Consider the following 20,426-nt stretch of genomic DNA (forward strand, 5'->3'; position numbering starts at 1 on the left):
TTGTTCTTCTAGTCACAACTAACAGCTTGTGACCATAGGTGAGTGTAGGAACGTAGATTGACCGTTAAATCGAGAGCTTCGCCTTTTGGCTCAGCTCCTTCTTTACCACAACGGAGATTCTGCCAGACGTTCCCAGCAAACCCTCACAATACGTTTAGGTCTGCCAGGTCGGACCAGCATCTTCCCCCACCATCGGAGCCAACACACCACCAGGTGGTGTTCAGATGACAGCTCCGCCCCTCTCTTCACCCGAGTGTCCAAAACATGCAGCAGCAAGTCCAATGATGCAACCACTAACTCGACCGTTGAATTGCAGCCCAGGGTGTCCTGGTGCCAAGTGCACATATGGACACCCTCATTTTTGAACATGTTGTTTGTTATGGACCATCCGCAACAAGCACAGAAGTCGAATAACAAAACACCGCTGAGATTCTGACCGGGGGGTGGGTCCCCTTACCCGAAGGCGGAGGGAGGCTACCCTCTCGTCCACTGGGGTAAACCCTAACATACAGGCGCCAAGCCGGGGGGACAATAAGTATGCCCACACCTGCTCTGCTCCTCATGGGAAGGGGGACCTACTTTGCCTTTTCGGGCTGAACCCGGCCGGACCCCATGGGTTCAGGCCCAGTCACCAGACACTCGCCTTCGAGCTTTGGCTCAAGAGGAGGCCTGTGTCCAGGCAAGGGAAACCGTGATCCATTTGTGTTAATTATCATCTTTTCGAGCCATGCCATGCCTTGCCTGGTCTCTCGCCTAGGACCTGTTTGTCATGGGTGACCCTGCCTGGGGCATAAAGCCCCAGACTAATAGATCCTAGGATCATTGGGACACACAAACCTCTCCACCACGATAATGTGATGACTCACAAAGGGGTCTATACAGTCTTGAATCAAAGAAATGTCTATGTGTGTTACACTGGAAAAACTAACATATGCAATAAGGGGCAATAGTTTGAACAGGTGTGGACTCTGTTAATGGACTACCTGAAACAATGACGGACTACTCTTAAGGCTGTGAAGTGGGACTTATATTTAAATTTTTATTATTTTAAGGGTTTATTTTGACATATTTTGTGTATCATTTTATTTTTTCCTGCTTTTGTGGAAGCTGTGTGTATTTCAGTTGAGTTGAGTGATGTTTGTTTTGTGTTCAAATGAAAACCAATAAAAATTGTTTTAAAAAAAAGTTGTACAGCCACATATTTTGATTTGGACTGGATTATTTGATTTTATTTTTTTTACAGTGTGTTCTATTATATAAAATGTATTTTGCTATATTGGTATATGTATGTCATTCTTTAAAAATTATATTTTTTTTGTGGGAATTTTATGTATCATAACTGATAATGGTGAGTACTGAAGAGTTGAGTACTTCTATCAGTATCAGTCTCAAACAAGTGGTATTGAACAACTATAACTTTTTCAAGATTGCACTTTAATTTAGGGTTTGATTGGAGGTTTAGATACAAGGTGCATTGGGAAATCATGGAGGAAACTGACAGCCACATCACTTTAAAAAGTGCATTACATCAGTAAACGACAGAAAATTGGATGGCGACCTGTGAGAGTATTGAAATGACAATAGGATTTATTTGGACAGAGAATGTCCCTCCGCCTCTAACAGAAAGCAAAACAAAACACTCATCAGACAGGACACAAATGTGTCATCAAATGAATGTGACCCATTTTAGTACTACATGCTGTGCCAACTTCACACTCTTGTTTTGTTTAGAAAAGTGTACCAATTTATTGTAAAAAGAGTGACGAGGAAGCTGGAGGTATTGAAGATTTGAGGGTCATCTTTTTTCATAAATTAATGGATTCATTTGTTCCACTCATCCTTTTAGCAGGACAAGTTTACCGCAAGGGAAGATGACTAAATAAGATGATTTTCATGTCCTTCTCGTGTGCGCTGTCCTCCAGACCCTCTAAAGAGACCCCGAGGTATTGCTGTAGCAGATTAGCAGTTAAATAGCATAGTTTCAGCAAGTGGTGTCAACAGTCTTTTCAGAGAGACTCCACTTCAATATGCCTTAAATCATCTTTTTATCTATGAAGCTAAAATTAACCATCCTAGTGAGAAAAGGACAATCTTAATCTGTCAGCAATATAATTAAGCGCTAATCATGTAAATACCCTTGATGCATGAGAGTCTTTTGAAAAGTGCTATTAATTGTATTATGTATCAGCACTGGTTAATAAGGAGTTGGTTTCCAGTTTGCACAATGAACCTGATGACACCTCCAGAATTTGAAAATGTCCTGTTCAAATTTTATATCCACATGTGGGAGATCAAATAAGCAAATAAAACACACAACAGTCATTCGACTCCCCCAACCTCATGTAGATTGCTTTTCCAGGCTACGTGACTCAGCTACTGAGTTTTTAGGATTTTATCTTCATACACCACCATAGCTCAGCTCCCTGTCAAGTTTTGAGCATCCCTCAAAGCATTATATGTGTCATTTATTTATCACAATTATACAATTGTAGCATCACTTGATCAAGAACAACAATACAACAAAGTGTGAAACGGAAATTTAATGATGTTTTATTTTCTCACATCGTGTCACCAAAAGTGCATCACATTTACTAATGCATTATTGCTTTACTATTAGTTCAGACGCAATACACCATAGACATGTTATATTCAATTCAAACGCACAGGAGCTACCCATATTCTATCTGTAATCTCATCTTTTGAGAACATAATGGCAATAGCTATTGGTTCTACCAACTGTGCCCACTCATTAGCTTTGGAATGACGTTGAGTTGCTAAACCTACAGACATTTCAGCATGTGTTACACTGATCTCCTACTGCCTTGGAAATACCGTACAGCAACAACAGAATTGATTTATTTTAATATCAAAATAACATAATGAAAGTGTTCAAAGGTCTCTAGATTGCTCTATTGGAGTGAAGCCCAACTGATTTATATTTCCACTTATAGTAAAACAGAGTCCTGCAAGTTGACATCGAGATATGCATTGTTGTGCACATGGTGTGTCAAGAGTCATTTGACAGCCAAAAGGATTGCCAGGGTTTTCTTAACATGACTTTGGTATTACCCTTGTTCCTCTCCGAAAAATGTATCCATTCATCTTGCAATGGCCTGTTATGTACAGAAGCAAAACATTATTCACACCTTGGCCAAATATTGAGTCAGTCATTTTATAATTAGGTGAATGTTCTAATAATTGTGTATTTTCATAGACTTCTATTACAGTTTTAAGTTTTGTGCTGCTGGGAAATGAAAATAGAGATCTCAAGGAGGCAATTTGTGGAGAAATCTCAAAATCTTGGTTCTTGGGCTCTGAGGCTTGACTTCAAGAGGCAATCGGTTCATTTTATTTTACTGCTTATCAGAGTTTCCTTGGACAACGCCATACCTCCTAAATTCTAATTAATCTAATAATCATTCAGGGAAAGGTTTCACTCAATGTATTGCTATGGAATTAACCATTCTAGACATTGTATAAACGTATATATTTCATCAAGAAGGAATGACATGGATATGAACAATTGTTAAAATTGCACATTACGATGAAGCAGAGCTCATTTCTAAAAACTGCATAAGCAAACAAGACAAGCATGTGTGTTTACTCTAGCTACAAAGCTACAACCTAATGGAGCTTTGTAACATTCCGTGTAAAAACATTATATACTCGTAGATTGAGGATTTAACAAAGCTCACTAGCTTCAGAGCTTCACTTTTGACTGCAACATGAGTGGTGTCTCTGCTGCCACAAGTTCCTTTAAAACAAGATATCAATCTGCCTCTGATGTCAATAAATAGTATTTTTTTGACCTCAGAGACATTTTGCCTTTAATATTGACACAAATTTTTTCCTGGTTGTCAATCATGAAGTTGTGTTATTTGGGTTTCGTTGCAGTGGACAGATGCATAAATGATTCAAATGGTTCATCAGCATTAAACAGTCAAACAGCTGCTTGAACCAAGTTTATGTAAAAAAAAAAAAAAAAAAAGAGCATGTTCTTCTAGGCATTGTGTCATCAATATGTATATTTGTTATTTTCTTTAAAAAAAACTTGTCTTATCAATGTGTATATTTGTTTTCTTTAAAAAAACAACAACAACAACCTTGCAGTGGCTCATAGAGCAATGATACTTTTGTTGTATGATTGGATAAGAAACCAAAAACAAACAAAAACAGTAAATTGTGTACTCTCAAGAATTTGGCAGGACACCTTAAAGAAAAGATTACATTTTGTACAAAAATCGGTTAAAATTTTGGTGACACATTGAATGAATAATGAAATAGATGCTTATCATCTAACATGACTCACAGCCACTGGAATCCATATTCACATCCATGCGCCAAATAAATAAAGGTGAACCCCCACACACGCGCGCACACAAAATAAAATACAATTATAAAGAAGGTGAATGGGGACAAGGTATTCATGTATTTTCAGACCATCTCAGCAAGGAGAGATGTGGCAATCTACTGTAAAAGTCACTCTAGTTGACAGCACCACTTGCCTGATAACACCAGTTATGCTACACATCGAAGCACTTTTTCTTATTGTATCTTATAAATAAATAATCTATTACGTTTGCTCTGACAATATTTTTCTGAAGTAGTACCAGCTATTTCAGCTGTACACAAGGCATTGCCGGATAAAACAGATTCACTTGGCTATGTACAGTATACAATTACAAAACAAGTTTGACCATAGGCTACAAGTGTAACATGATACAGAAGAGCTTCATGAAACTCATGTTGGCTTAACATCTAATCACCTCACTGCTATGTGAATTATTTAATATGAACGACACAAGACAATTAGATTATTTGCGAAAGTACTTTTAAAAGTAACCTATTGTCTTATAGCTGGTGGCTCCCTTTAATACTGGGAATAAAAAAACACTGAGGTAATTTCACTTCAGTGCAGATTTGTTCTAATTGCTATTAATCACAAATATGTTAATAGCAAGGAAGATTCTCTTCACTTTGAGGCTACTCTCAAATGTAGAAAATAAAATACTGAAATGCACATATGCTATCCTATATTTTAAAGTATTCATGTGATCCTCTACTATTATACACTTGCTTATGAACTGTGACACACACATGCAATAGTTGACAACACATAATACAGAAAGAGCAGTGCTGTCGCAGTGTGTGAATATTCTAATGTTCTAATGCTACACAAGATAGAGTGCTACAACTGTCTGTTTGGCAAGAACGGTCTAAAAATGTAGAGAACACACAAATTCCCAACCCTGACAGTTGTCACATCCTGCTTGATGTGTGCTGCATGAAGGCCTTCACTCACATCAAATGTTGCAATATGAGCAGTGAATCTAATTCTTAGTATCAAACACTGGCTTTATCCTGAGTTAATACAGTCTGTAATTAATATGAATACACAGATTATCAAGTTAAAAAAAAACACCTGTTAAATAGACCTCGAATTTATTAATAAGACTAAGATATTAGATAATTTTAAATACCAGCGGAGAGAGACGCAGGAACTCCATTATACAATCCTCCAATAAGCACTTGCTTATTAAATAAATAAATAAAACAAGCCTCTGCCTTAAAAAGGAAAAGGATCTCTAAAGGTGAAAGAATAAAATCACCTTCAGGAGAAAACCCAGAATCACACTCGGAAATCTAACTGGGGTTAGCATGTTCTGACACATTTAGGCTAACGATGAGAAGTCCTTTTCTTCTACTCCATTTTCTTCTCTTTCTCATTATGTTTCCTCTTGAGAGATTAGCAGGAAGGGAAAGTGGATGGAGGAGAGATGGTACACCACTATAGCTGAATCTACTCGGCAACTCTGCCCCTTCAGGAGAGAGCAATAAATCCCAGCTGGGCTGGTGCCGCTGCCTCGATTCTACCCCCGAGCTGCTCTGGGGGCCCCTCAACAGCCTCCATCACAGCACGTAGGCTCAGGTGTGACACAACTGGCCAACAAGCCAGACAATGCAGCTTCGTCATCACAGCAGGTCGTCGTAGTCCAGCATTTTCGAGTGCTGGCGGCTTTTCCACAGACGAAACAAGCGGAAGTTGAAGTACATCTCAATCATCTCTTTACCTAGAGAGAAAAGAAAAGACAGAACAAATCCTGATTAGGGGTAGAGTTTGCCCATAGACAATGAATTTGATTTGGCTTCGCCCCGTAAGAAACGCCAATATCCACCGGCGGTTGGCGCATTCCAACCATTATATTACCTTATCAAGATTGTAAAGTGATGGTTAATTACATTATTCATATTTTTATTGATAATCATCATCTCAATGAAATGATGTCTACACTTAGTTCAGATATGGGCAACATAAATGTTGGAGGGGCATTTGGGTTGTGGGGGGTGTGCATATGTGCAATTTACGTGCTCATTTTTTCATAATACATTTCTCAATGTATATATGAAACAGCCACTATAAGAGCCTAACCTAACAACCAAACGTTTGAAACAAACAACAAAATTACCACATATTGTGACATCCCCCTACCCCCCAGTGCAAAGGGTTCTCACATAAAAAAAAAATTGCCATTCAAGGACAGCACAAAGTATTGCTGAACAGCAAACCAACATTAAGTAAAATAATTGATTTATTTTTAACATTTCTTTCACAAAAATCAACTCACTCGAAATTTTTAATATTAGTGTGGTACTACTATGTTTGTCCTGCATATCATTCTAAATCCACCAAAAAGTATTCACTAATGTAGTAAGTGCACCCTAAGCTATATTTGCCATCTAGTGGTAATTGGTGTTATTGCAACTTAACTCATTTGTTCCCAAACACGTATGAATATGTTCTATTTTAAATATTACCATGGTCCCAAAGACTTATTTATACGTTTTTTTTAAATGTTTTTTTTTTATGCCAGAGTATACGGCCAGCAGGTGGCAGCAGAATATAGGAGATCAGCTAGGGCTATGTTGCAACAAGTTCTTTTTGCAAAGTTCTTTTTGTCTGTTTTCATCAGGTTTGTGAATAATGATGAAACTTAGCTATATTCTAATGCTATTTGCTGCAAAACGGAAACAGATCGAAATATACTTTTTTTTCCTGATGAAAGAAGAGACTCTAATCTTTCTTTCGGTCAAAATCCAGTAAAACAGCCGGGAGCGAAGGGGATTGCTTCAGTAAAAATGGCCGGGAGTGAATGAGTTACCATAATTAAAACTACAATAAATGCATAATCACTAGTGCTGCAACGGATAACAAAAGTCACGGTTCGGATCGGATCACGGATTTGAGTCACGGATCGGACAGTTTTTTTGGAATAGCAAAAAAATAAAAAAAATAAAAACTATAAATGGTACTTTGTCTTCATTTATTTTGTATAACTATTGTAAAAATATATATATATATATATATATATATATTTTTTTAAATGTTCAATATAGCCGTTTAGGATTTAGTGTTATCATTGATTTTGTAAAACGCTTTTTCCCATTAAATAATTAAAAAAAAAAATCAAAATGTCTAATATAGCTGTTCAGGATTTAGGAACACAACTTTAAGTGCAATATGAGGCAGAAACATTCTTATTTTATACATGGTCCATGTATAAAATAAGGCAACGGCTTAAAGTTGTGTTCCTATACTCTAAACGGCTAAGTTTGACATTTTGAGTTGAATGTTTTTCTCTTTTAATAGGCAAAAGTTTTTACAAAATAAATGCAAGACAAAGTTCTATTTATCTTTTTTTAAATAATGAAAAGATCTCAATGTGCAATTCAAGACAATTTCCTTCTTTACACATGGAGATTGAATTACATGTTAGCCTCGTTGGTAATGCTAACGGCTAGCCGCTAGTCACTTAAGTCAGAGGCTTCTGCAATGACGACGTAATTAATAAGTGGTCTCTTAGCATCCTAAATTAGTGATTGAACATGAGTTTGGAGTAGCGTTGTGTTGATGTTGGTCGCAACTACAGTCAATCAACTACAATAAAGAAACGTCTAATAGGGAAGTTAAGCTAGCCATCATGCCACGACGTGGGCCAACTTCAAAGTAAAAGTCTACTAAGGCTATTTGCATTGCCGTCAATTTATTACTGTATTTGGTAAACTTTATTTTGAAGTTAGGTCTAGCGTGTTACGTTGACTATGTTTCAGCTTCCTTGACATATCAAAATGGCACCCACAAATTCACATATTGGCGAATATTGATTTTTTTCCCAATATTTTTTAATATTTTGTTTTTTATTGCTGGATTTTTCTACATTTTTCCCTGTTTTTTTTGGGGGGGGGGAACATCTTGAATGTCAACATTTTCTGAAGAATTTTCATGGTTTGTAAATAAAAACATCTTTGAAAAATAATTATTAATCAAGAATGTAAAAGTGTAAAGTGGAAGAGAAAGAAGCTTGAAAAAACAGATAAGATAATGACATTCTATTGAGAGAATAATTCACATAACATCAATAGCTTCCAGAAAAATGACACATGAGAGATGTGCATGTAGCACAGCAGAGTTCACGCCTGTGTTTGCTCATACTACCTAATGCACTTCATCAGGAAAAAGGCTTGCTGAAGCTGACTAATTTCAGTGATTAACATCCACTAATTGGGATTGTGAGGAAAATCAATGCTGTCTGTACATGCTATGGATATTTATGCTTAATTGCTCGTAAACTATGAAAACTGATGTGTCTGCCCAACCATGTTTCATAAGTGTGGAATTAAACAACAAATCTTTCGTTTTCAGAAAAATAGCACAATGTAAACGAGTTGTTCAGCAGTTCTGCACAATTTGCCATTGGCGTAGCATTATATAGTATGGCTTACATAGTCCCATGGTAGGGCGGCCCTCTCAAAATGGGCTAATTATAATTAATACATAGGGTGTGTAAATTAGTTTGATGAAATCATGGCATAGACATGACAAAACACAAACATTGTGAGAAATAAAAATCCATAGGTGTACAGTACGGTTACTTTAAATGTGTTTGCTGTGGAACATGAAGTTATTTCAGAATGATAAATATTCCCAAACAAGGAGAACAAAAATGCAGTAGATGGATGTGCAGTTTACAAACGGGTAGCGTGGTGATTATTAATCTCACCCTGAGCAGACAGTTCAAGTGGGGACTTGAATTGAACAGAGGAGGGTCTCATCAGCCTCTTCAAAGTCTGAATTAGCTGCAAGAAAAGGGGACAGATTTTAAAAAAGTAAAATGTTGCCCATCAATCTTTGACAGTGAATGTTTCCCTTTGTAATTTTTTAACCTTTTGTCAGCTATTTGTTTTGCCTGTTTGTAAATGTATTATTTTTTTAGTATTCCCTCAACTTTAGTGTTTCTTGTCTGTTTCCCTGTGCTAATTGCCCACCACCACAACAAACCCTCCACCCAAAATGAGACAAGCTGATTGTGTGGTTATAAGCAGCAGCAACTGAAGACAGCTGACTATTAATAGTGTCTACCCAGCTGAGCTTGCAGAAGCACACAAAGGAAGCAGCAGTTCGATTGATCAATTATGACAGCGCTAATATCACAAATCCATTCTGGAACATAAATATATAATTTTCCAATTAACATCTTACAGCTAGTTATAGACAACAACAACAAAAAGCATGATGTCGGATGTCTATGCAGGTGAGTAACTGTTTTCTTTCAACACAATAGATAATTTTAGGCTGTCATAACAATGCTACACAGACATTGTGAAAGACACCACATTAATATTCTTTGTTTTTGTCTCACACTGTCACCTTCCTGGAAGATGAAGCTATAAACATTAGAAACATAAATGTGTCATTTAGTGAAGGTTAACAGTAGACCTCAAGGCAAGAAGTTATTTCCCAAAAATGTTTTCATAAACATGTCATTGAGCCATCTTGAAATTCAAAGCACTTGCTGAGGCCCAAGTGGTGAGCAAGTGTAATATTTCAGCAAATATATCATTGACATTGCCATACGACGGCATATTAGGGCCACGTATAAATATATATTTTTAAGAGGGTGGGGCAATATTTCGAGAAAAAAACTTGCAAAAAAACTCAGAAACTTACAAGAAATACACGTAGAGTAGCTATAGTCTAATGTAAGGATTCGTTGGTGGTTAATGGGAGAGTGTTTATAAAATGAGAAGGCAGGATGGAGACGGATTCATTCACAATTTAAACTTTACTTGTCAAGGTCATACAGGCAGCTCGAGCAACACAATATGTGGTAATTTTGTTGTTTGTTTCAAACGTTTGGTTGTTGGGTTAGGCTCTTATAGTGGCTGTTTCATATATACATTGAGAAATGTATTATGAAAAAATGAGCACGTAAATTGCACACTTCCTGATCCCCTATCAGCTGACTAACACTAACCAATCAGAAGCAAGCATACTTTAGGTAAATGCAAGTGAATGACGGAGAGCAGCAGATTCGACACATCAATTTAGCTACTTTTACAAAAAAATAACAAAATGTATGAATGTGTAAATAATTCTGTAAACATAAATGTAAACGTAAATATATATTTTAACAAATTAACAAATGCTTGATCCCCAGGGTGTGGGTGGACCTTCGCAATGCGAGGCGTCTGTCGCTCACCGTACCCAACGCTTCAAAGAGCGAATGCTTAACATCATATGGTTAATCTCTGCTAAATAAATTACTATCTCCTTATTTGAAAAACCGACTGAAAAGTATTAAACAAACGTTTATTTCTCGTAAGTTTCAGATTTTTTTTCTGGCAAATCTGCCACTTTATAAAGTCGCAAATTGGCCACTTTATAAACTCACAAATTTGCCACTTTATAGAGTCACAAATTTATGAGTTTTTCTCTCTCACAAATTTGCCACTTTTGCAACCTAATTAAGTGGAAAGTTTGCAAGTTTTCCCCCCCAGGATATTGCCCCCACGCTCTAAAAAATATTTATTTATACGTGGCCCTAATACGTCGTCGTATTGTCACAACGGATTTCTTCATTCAGAATGCGATTGATAGACAAACAAAATAAAAAGTCAAATCACGTCATATACTGTACACATCAAAACATCATATAAGATACTTGGAAGAGTGAAGCTAGCATTAGATCCAGGAGAGGCTTTATTGATGACATCACCACCATTCCCCAGACAGCACCTCTGAAGAAGATTGACACACTTGTGGAGTTGGCGAGTATGAAGAGCAAATACAGAAAAATCTCACAGACTATCCCTCAGGAAAGAGGTCAGAGGCAACCATGCAACCTTTGTCGCAGGAGGAAAGAGATTCCACTTCTGGCAGGGGAAACAGTGAGGAAGCATCTTGCAAATGGCCTGGTGAGGATCAATCAGAGTACAAGTACAGAGTATGAAGCTTTGAGTTCATCCTGAACTCAAGGGTGAAGGAGCCTTTGAAAATGGGAAAAGTTTTCTACTCGGTGGCAGACAAGATAAACAGGCTGTGAAATTTGTCAATCAGGAAGTGTCCAGGACTACCAAGATGCCTGTCAGACATAGGAATCTGCGGCAGGAACAAACAGTAATGCATGACAGAAGTGACCAGGGCAAAGCAGGGACATCAGAGCAGATTCACAGAGCCAACAAGAAAGCTGGATGTCATAGGAAGGAGACAGAAAGGCTCTTGTTGTGGTCTGATCTGTGGAAAATCTCGCAAGCCAGGCTTCCTGGTCAGATCCACCGATCCATGACAAGATTTGGTGTTAAGGAAGCTGACAGAGATGGCTGAGTGAGGCAGGAAAGAGGTTAACAGCAGATACTCTGCTGGTCGAGGGGAACTCCAACTCACCCCTTATTTATACTCGAGTGCAGTGCTGTTTTTGTTTTTTTAATATATACATATGTCATGCAACATCAGTGTTAATTCTGACAAGAAATTTACATTTAGTTTTATAGTCTTTTGACTAGAATTAATTAAAGTTATCTTAATTTATCTGTCATAATTTAGTTATCTAATTGTATTTGACACAACGTGGCTGTTTTTGGACTCAGACGCAGAGGAAGAGGTGGAGGGTAAAGCAGCTTTTTAATTAACAAAACAAAAGCTCTTCGATGAGAGGGAGAAAATAAAGACTATTCAAACATTAACTGAAAGCGCTCCAAAAGGGAGGAAGTTCAAAACTACATTCAAAACCAAAAATCACTCTATGACTAAACAAAATTACAAACAAAGGTTCTCTCACAAGACAAGGCAATAAAGGCAACAAGGCAACAAGGCAATTAGGTAACAAGGCTGTGGTCTATGGCAGGCTTCAGTGGCTCAAACGAAAACACTTCGGCACAAGACAGGGAAAACGCAGACTATTTAACACATGAGGGTAATGGGGAACAGGTGGAAACAATCAGGGATCAGGGTTGACACAGACACCACACGAGGAAGGGCAAGTGACCTGAAACGAGAGGAGTCAGACTTTTCACAATAAAACAGGAAATGACAAGACACCCTCACCGCGGTGTGACAGTATTTTAGTTTTGGTCAAATTTTAGTAGACAAAAATAAAGATTTCTTTTTTTTAATCGAGATAATAAAGAGCAATATCAGTCGACTAAATTGAAAATTTAGTCAATGTTTTCCTTCAGTCCCGTTTGTTCCATTTTCTGAGTGGTTCTTTTGTCACATCCATGTGTGTTCTTCTATTTAACACAACGGTTATTAATTAAACTTTGTTTCAATGAAACACGTTGAACCGTCTTAAAACTTAGTTTTCACCTAAATTAAAACAAAAAAAGTGCATAATTGCCTAAGATTAATCTTACAGCTGCACAATGAATGTAAACATGTTTGAACATTAAATAAAGTGCGGTGAACAGTTTCTGAATGGTTCTTTTCTCCCAACTGAATTTCACTCCTTCCGGTTGTGATTTTGTGAATTTTCATCACTGTGTTATTTTCATTTTCGTTTTAGTCACTGACAAAATTACCAGTCAATTTTAGCTATTGTCATCGTCTCAATGAACGGCTTCTATTTAATTTTACGTTTTATTTTTGTCTGGAAAAAAAACTTTGTGACGAAAATTATGACGAAAAATTGTCGTTGACGAAATTATCACTGTGCAACAACCTGCAAAGTCCTTGCGTGAACTCAAGTGCTTTTGTTCATTTTACATTTAGATTAATTTATAAACAGAGAGTGAAGTGTTACACTTGTTTTCTACTATCTAAACACTTGCACAGCATTTGCAAGAAGGGGTCATTACTATTTTATGGCGTGGGCATGTGCATCTGGAACATGTGCAAATCGCCTGCATATGGCGAGTATGCATTTGACTCTGTGGGGGTGGATGGGCAATGGCACGGGTAGTGGAGGACGTGTAAGTAAATGTGTGTGTGTGTGTGGGGGGGGGGGGGGGGGGTGTAATTGCATGGGTCACTAAGTCCATGAGTGAACTGAGTGGGTGTAAGGAGTCTATTTTCCTGTCTTTTCAAAATATGTATGTTAGTGTGTGTGTGAGAGCTTCTTCTACTTCATTTGTCCACACCTGCATGTGCCGGGTGGCAACCTGACAGCAGGATAATAACAGTAACTAGGCAGCCGAATGATAAAAAGGTCATTAACTACAAATGACACACATACATTTCTTTACTTAAAAAACAAACAAACACCCATAGTTAATTATTTTCTCAAACAAGTCTCTAGTATAAAGAGCTGAAACCGACAGCTTGCTTGATAATCGTCACACTGCTGTTCACAGCAATGGCATTTTATTTAGCGTGTGTTTTTGCACTCACAGTTACTCTGACTACGCATGCTCTGTACGTGCTCACATTTGCAGCACTATGGAATTTTTTTCGATGTCAAAGATTGCATATGTAAGTTCTCTGTTGGCAAGTCTGTCACACTACAAAGACTGATTACCTTTTCTCCATTTGCACTCCCCAGCACATAGCAGCCCATGATGTGGATGAGGTTGGGCTCAGAGTTCAGCTTGCTCATCAGCTTGCCCAGCTGCCGCCAGAACCTGCATACGGAAGAGAGGTTATGAAATCAACGGCAATGGGGTCAAGAGCATTAGAGTAAATTTAGAAAAGAGAGCTTGAAAGAAGGCTGAGGAAAATGGAACCATGCTTCAATGACAGGGTAAATGTCAAATGTGTATACGACGGATACAATTTATGTATTAATAATGTTGCGTTGACTCAAAAACAAAAAGCATAAACATAAATTACATATTTTTGGATGTAAAATGATGGAAATTTGGCCCTAAATCTTCAATGAATATGGATATATTTTCATCTAGAAATGCTTACTGGATCATATCCTCCTCCTTTTCCACTTTGGCGAAGGTGGCCACTTTATTCTTCAGTAGATACAGATGACCTGGTCCTCCCTGGGGAAGATTAATTTTACAGCGGTCAACTATCATCTTTGTTGCAACCAAAAAGTGGTATGGAATATATGATAGCATTCACAATTTCTGACATTGGGAAAGACACACAAAATCCATAAATGTATTGCTTTCAACAGAGCTTTTTGCAACACATAGGCCTATTAGATGCCAAGGTAACAGTACTAGTACTTTAAAGGCCCAAAACATTTTTTACAAATGTAAAAGTAAAGTGTTCAGGTTGCAAAATCACTCTATAGTTGACCCTCTGCCATAGCAAAAGTCCACATATAATTGACACCAATTGAAATGTATTGGAAACAATTCTTTAAAAACACTGATAAACATCAAATATAACATTTAATGTTTATATACTGGTATTTACAACATCTTCTCTGACACTAATTTAAAAAAATGCATGAACATTGCTAGTCATTCAATTTTTTTCCAGTTTATTTTTGCTGTAATGTTTTATTTCGCGGAGCCGATCAATGACGTCAGTGATCGCGCAAATTTGGGCATTACAGTTGATCACTGATTTTGCATAAAATAGTTACTTAGCTATTTACTAAGTTACTTATTTAGTCTACTTTCTGTGAGTGCAAAGATAACTGAAACCTGAAAATATGATTATTTTTGGGTTAAGACTATATAGTGGCTCAAATTAGGGGTACAGTTATAATTGTTGAGTACACATACTTAATGTCCATCCTGGCTGCTCAATAGAACAGGGCAGATGTTAAGTTGACAACATTGTTTGTATGACATGTTATGACCCAATAATGTCACAATGTTCCTCAAATACTGCCCATCTTGGCACTCACTTGGCAGAAAATGAGCATGTTCCAAATTTTGCAGCCTTTTCTGTAGGCAGTCAGCTTCTTCTTGATCTCCTCTGAGTGTCATAGTGTGAAAAAGAGAGAGAGGGGTGTCACTTTTCACCACTCAAATGATGAAACACATACGTTGCATGTCCCTTGACAGCATCATGTCAAATAATGAGTCATTTCAGTGCCTCAAAAACTGGAAATATGCCACATTGTCCTTCCCACGTTCGTACTGCATTGTGCCTAGTGCTAAAACGGCAAAACGTGTCAAACTCACCAAGGATGTCGTCAAATGTAGCATGTTCGTGGTCCTGAAAATAGAGAAACAAGCATTGTTTCACCACATTGAGCAGAGAAGCACAAAGAATGATACTTAATAATAAATACTTAGTTCCAGTGTTTGTGGTTTTTACTAATAAATTAGCTATAAAACATTAGGAATATATCACCTGTAAGGCCTACATCCCATTCTTCAAGAAGATGCACTATATCTATTCATCTATCCATCCATCCATCTATCCATCCATCCATAATGGCCTCCCCAAGTGTTCAAATTTCTTTAAATCTAAATTAATGACTAATGATGAGCTCATACTCTTTGTGCCCCTGCACAGCGTTATAAATAATACACGCATGTATTCATGAATAAATGAATTAGATAGTTCAAATCACATCAGTCATGTCGTGAACGCTTTATTAGAATGCTGTAAACAATCAAGGCCGTGTTCATGAAAACATCTACTATTGCAACAATTATTTAGCAGAATCACTATTGCAAATTTGCAAATAGCAAAATATTTGTGGTACAGAATTACATTTATCTAAACAACTGAATTATCTAAATTCCGTTCACCTAAATTTTGAACATTAATACATAAAGTGGACAGATGTTTGGCTTTTTTAATAGTACCTTCTCAATATAATATAACTGTTTTTAGTACCAATACTACATGACTAATGACGACTGGGTAATATATCATATAATGTATAGCTATAAAGAATAAATAAAGTATGTTTTATTATCATAATTATTTTAAAGGGGCATTCAGTGATACCTACCGCCATCTAGTGGTGAACTAATAATTAATTCATAAAAAAAAAGACTGTTTATGTCAATAGTATGCAAAAATAATGTATCGCATAAACGTATATATATATATATATATATATATATATATATATATATATATATATATATATATATTGAAGCCAAAAGAATATGTCCGAAATACAACCGCTGCAGGCAAGCGCCTGTTTGAATTAAACAGCGAACGCCGGGGTGAGTGTCCGCCTTTTCACTGTGTGAGTTTGCACCGGTCGGTCGCAGCAGCTCCCGGGATCAGTGCGCACACTGGAGGAGAGGAGCGTCGCTTGGTGTACAACATTTAAGCGGATCAAAAAAAGACAAAACTACCGTGTATTGCAGTACAGGTGAGCCACTCTTTCTCCTGCAGCGCCTTTCCTATTTTTTTTATATATAAGAGCCCATCGAACGCTTCGACTTTTTCACCGGCATACCGGTGGCCGTGCTAAATACTTTAGCTAATGCTAGCACTATTGCTATCAACAGTTTTAAACACGGAAACACTTACCGCTATCTCCGGTTGGCTACAGACCTGTACAGGACGCTGTGTGTGACTTTGCAGTCCGTTCCCGATTAGCTGGTGTGAACAAATGTATTTATTTATTTTTAAACGTTGGTTAATATGTGAATGTGCGGATTTTAAGTGTGCCGCACCTTGTCCCGCCACACACATTCGTGCCCGCCTGTGCGAACTACATTGACTATAAAGTGCAATTGCACCGCCAGCAATTGCTAAACCCTCATTTGGTGTTTAATGTACCATTAGCCAACGTGTCTGCGGTGTGGGCACATTTCAATTTATATTGTGTTTTGTTAAAATGCCAGTGCTAAATAAATATTTTGTAATTGTAATTAATTATAATAAATGCAGTGATAGTAAAAATTTGCCATTATTTTTTTTCGACGTTTCGGTTTTCGGCCAAACATTTTCATTTTGGTGCATCCCAAAATATATATATATATATATATATATATATATATATATATATATATATATATATATATATATATGTGTAATCAGAAGTCTAGTAATTACTTATTATATTACATGGCTGTAGTCCCACTTTACTAGAGATGCCATGTTTCGCCGCCATCTTCTTGCTACGGATGCCAAAAGGACAACTTTGCAAATGTAGTTAGCCCTGTGTGGTATTGCATCAAGTGTCGGACCCAATGGGTCGACCGCCGCTTACTTTCCACAGCTGGGACCTGCAGATGGTCGTCACTAACTCCCGTGTTTCGGGCCCGTTATCTGTCACTTTCTGCTATGCTCTTGCAAGCTTTTAGTAGCTTTTTTGCTTGCTTCTCCCGCTATCTGCTCGTTAGCCACTCCAGCCTATGGCTCCGATTAACTCCCGCTAGCCGCTCTTGTTAGCTACTCCGGGCTAATTGACGGGCTTCACGAAGGCTGCCAAGTTGCCGTCACTCGCCGAGAAGCTTGTTTGTTCACGCAAAATTGGTGGTAAGCTTCCGAAATATGGTCTCTCTGAGTCACCGTAGTGTGCGTGCTTCTAACGCTATTCTTTGACCACTAAATGGTGCTAGGGATCACTGAATTTCTCTTTAAAGCAATTCATTTGAACAAGTTCCAACAGTTAACCCATCATACCACATTAGATGGCCAGTGGCCCTGGATTCATATATGGTCAGTTGTTAAATTATTTTCTCAATCTTTACATTTTTGTGTTAATGTACTACATAATTCTTGGGGGGTTTACATGTGTTGTTACTTTTGCATCATACATACATGGAGACCTGTGTCAAGTATTTTGACTCTCATGTAGTCTTCAGTTTGCCCTTCAACAAGAATTCGAGTTACTCATTTTATTTCAACAAAATCCCCTTAGAAGCAATCGAGCATCATTGTCAGCTTCAGTACAGTCAGACTTGGACTAACGAATGAACTGTTGTGCTACAGTGAAGTTGGATGTTTTTTTGTTGTTTTTTGCACAAAGTGTGAGATACTTAAAACCATAGAAGTCCAACATTTAAATTTAAAGCACACTGAGTTAGAGGAGCTTCTGTAAAGATTTAATTTTTACGTTCTACTCACATAAAGAATCGGAATAATGGAAGGGTCATCCCTACGAATGATGTTCGGAACATATTCGGCCTTTGGAACTTTGGAGGATATAAGCTGTGGGAGGCAAATAAACATGCAGAGAGCAATATATAATAATAAAATGCCTTATGAACGTATTCTCACAGTAATGTCAACATTGCTGAATAGTGAATTGCGATCCTTACGATGATTTTAGGTGGGATGAAGTCATCTCCTTCACAGGCTACTCTCTCTATCTCTCTTTCATCCTCCCAGTCGGTATCCTCATCCAAGCCTTCGTTGAGGGTCCCTGACGAGGTCTGGAGATCACCACCTGTCTCAGACACACACACACACACACACACACGCACACACACGTACACAGGAACAAAGGGTGTGATGAAAGGAAAACACAAACAGGATAAAAGAGTACGTGCATCATTTAAAAGTGCTGCACCTGTCATTTAATTTAGGAATAATGAAGGTTCTAATTTTCCCATGAAAAACACCCTAATGAGTTGCTAGCATCTACAACACAAATTAACCAGATGGAATAAACATTGAAATATGAGTGTACAGCCATACAAGATCAAACAAGCAGTGAATGCAAAAATGCAGATTAAAACATGCATTCTTTATTTGTGTCTTTAATTTAACATATACAGTATGTCACTAACGTATGTACACCCCTCACACTTCTGCAGATATTTATTTATATCGTTTCATGGGACACGCATGAAGAAATGACACAATGAAAAGTAGTCAATGTAAATTTATTGTTCACTCAAAATACAATCCTACAGTCCTCTGGCAACAAAAGTGAGTACACCCCAAAGTGAAAATGCCCAAAGTTTCAATATTTTAGTGTAGCCGCCATTATTTTCCAGCACTGCCTTAATTCTCTTGGGCATGCAGTTCACCAGAGCTTCACAGGCCACTAGAATTGTCTTCCACTCTTCCATGACGACATATGGCGGATACTCATGAATGTATGCTGTTTGAGGATGCCCAAGGTTGTTTTTTCCCCATCGAGTTTAGGTCTGGAGACATGCTTGGCCAGTTCATCAACTTTACACTCAGCCTCTTTAGCAAGGCAGTGCTCATTTTGGAGGTGATTTTTGGGGATTAATGGCTGTATTTTGAGCGAAGAATAAATGTTACATAAGCTGTACAATGACTACTTTTCATTGTGCCAAAACGTCTTTTCTGTCATTCTGTCCCATGAAAATATAGAATGAAATATCTGCAGAAATGTGAGGGGTGTACTGACTTTTGTGAAATACTGTATATGTGGGTAAAAGTGTACATTTCTGGTTTGGACTCACTCATAGTTACATGAAACATTGCCAGTGCAATTGAGGTTCTATGAATGTGACCCTGGAATGATTTAATTGCATTTTGATTCATTCCTAAGGGGAGAAACAATACAAATGGAGCAAACAGGATACCAGCCAATATCCAAAAATGAATTGTAGTCAACTATGGAGGTTATATTGTTGTAAGAAATCTATATTGTGGCATAGAGTTGGTATAGTTTCTTAGCAGGTCATACTATCATGTCATTCATAATTATTCCAACAATATCCTACTTGAATTTGCAGCCTTTTATTTACTATCTATTATGCATTTTAAAGGAACACTGTTTATACACTAATTTGCTCCCAAAAATGAATATGTCCTATTTTAAATGTTACCATGCTCCCAAAGACGTATTTAGGCATTTTTATGTTTTTTTTATGCTAGAGCATACAGAAGGCTTTGATGCAGCCTCTGAACTGAAGAGAATGGTTGAAGCAATGGTAATTATTTCAAAAACGGCCAGCAGGTGACAGCAGAGTATAAGAGATCAACCAGGGCTATGTTTCAAAAAGCTCTTTCCCCAGTGTTTTAAACATATTTGTTAATCATGATAAAACTTAGCTATATTCTTATTGCTGCAAAACGGAAATATACTTTTTTTTCCTGATGGAAGAAGAGACTCAAATCTTTCTTGTTGTTATAGCAATAGCACACAATATTCTGTGGGCCTTACAAAATCTGTCGGGATCTAGTAAAACAGCCGGGAGCAAGGGGGTTGCTTCAGTGAAAATGGCTGGGAGTGAATGAGTTAAAAACTAACCAGCTGTTCTGTGAAATGGTTAATTTAAACTCATCCCTGGAAAAAAATGGTCAATTTATGGTGAGTGGTTATGATTTCATAGTACCTTTTATGAAT

At 37.5% G+C, this 20,426-nt stretch overlaps 1 protein-coding gene across 2 annotated transcripts in view; it reads right to left on the reverse strand.

Annotated features, from left to right (window-relative positions):
* Window positions 1-2,527: 2,527 nt before the first annotated feature.
* nsmfb (NMDA receptor synaptonuclear signaling and neuronal migration factor b) overlaps window positions 2,528-20,426 on the reverse strand; it is a 50,786-nt gene continuing 32,887 nt past the window's right edge. For both annotated transcript variants that reach the window (XM_077560911.1, XM_077560909.1), the window contains 8 exons: window positions 18,418-18,545; window positions 18,224-18,307; window positions 15,364-15,397; window positions 15,084-15,154; window positions 14,183-14,262; window positions 13,791-13,893; window positions 9,060-9,135; window positions 2,528-6,071 (listed from right to left, as the gene is read on the reverse strand). In XM_077560911.1, the coding sequence (XP_077417037.1) occupies window positions 5,974-6,071; window positions 9,060-9,135; window positions 13,791-13,893; window positions 14,183-14,262; window positions 15,084-15,154; window positions 15,364-15,397; window positions 18,224-18,307; window positions 18,418-18,545 (674 nt within the window). In that variant the 3' untranslated portion in view covers window positions 2,528-5,973. The remainder of the gene's footprint in view (window positions 6,072-9,059; window positions 9,136-13,790; window positions 13,894-14,182; window positions 14,263-15,083; window positions 15,155-15,363; window positions 15,398-18,223; window positions 18,308-18,417; window positions 18,546-20,426) is intronic.

Source organism: Vanacampus margaritifer, chromosome 3 (genome assembly GCF_051991255.1).
Source record: "Vanacampus margaritifer isolate UIUO_Vmar chromosome 3, RoL_Vmar_1.0, whole genome shotgun sequence".
Lineage (NCBI taxonomy): Eukaryota > Metazoa > Chordata > Actinopteri > Syngnathiformes > Syngnathidae > Vanacampus > Vanacampus margaritifer.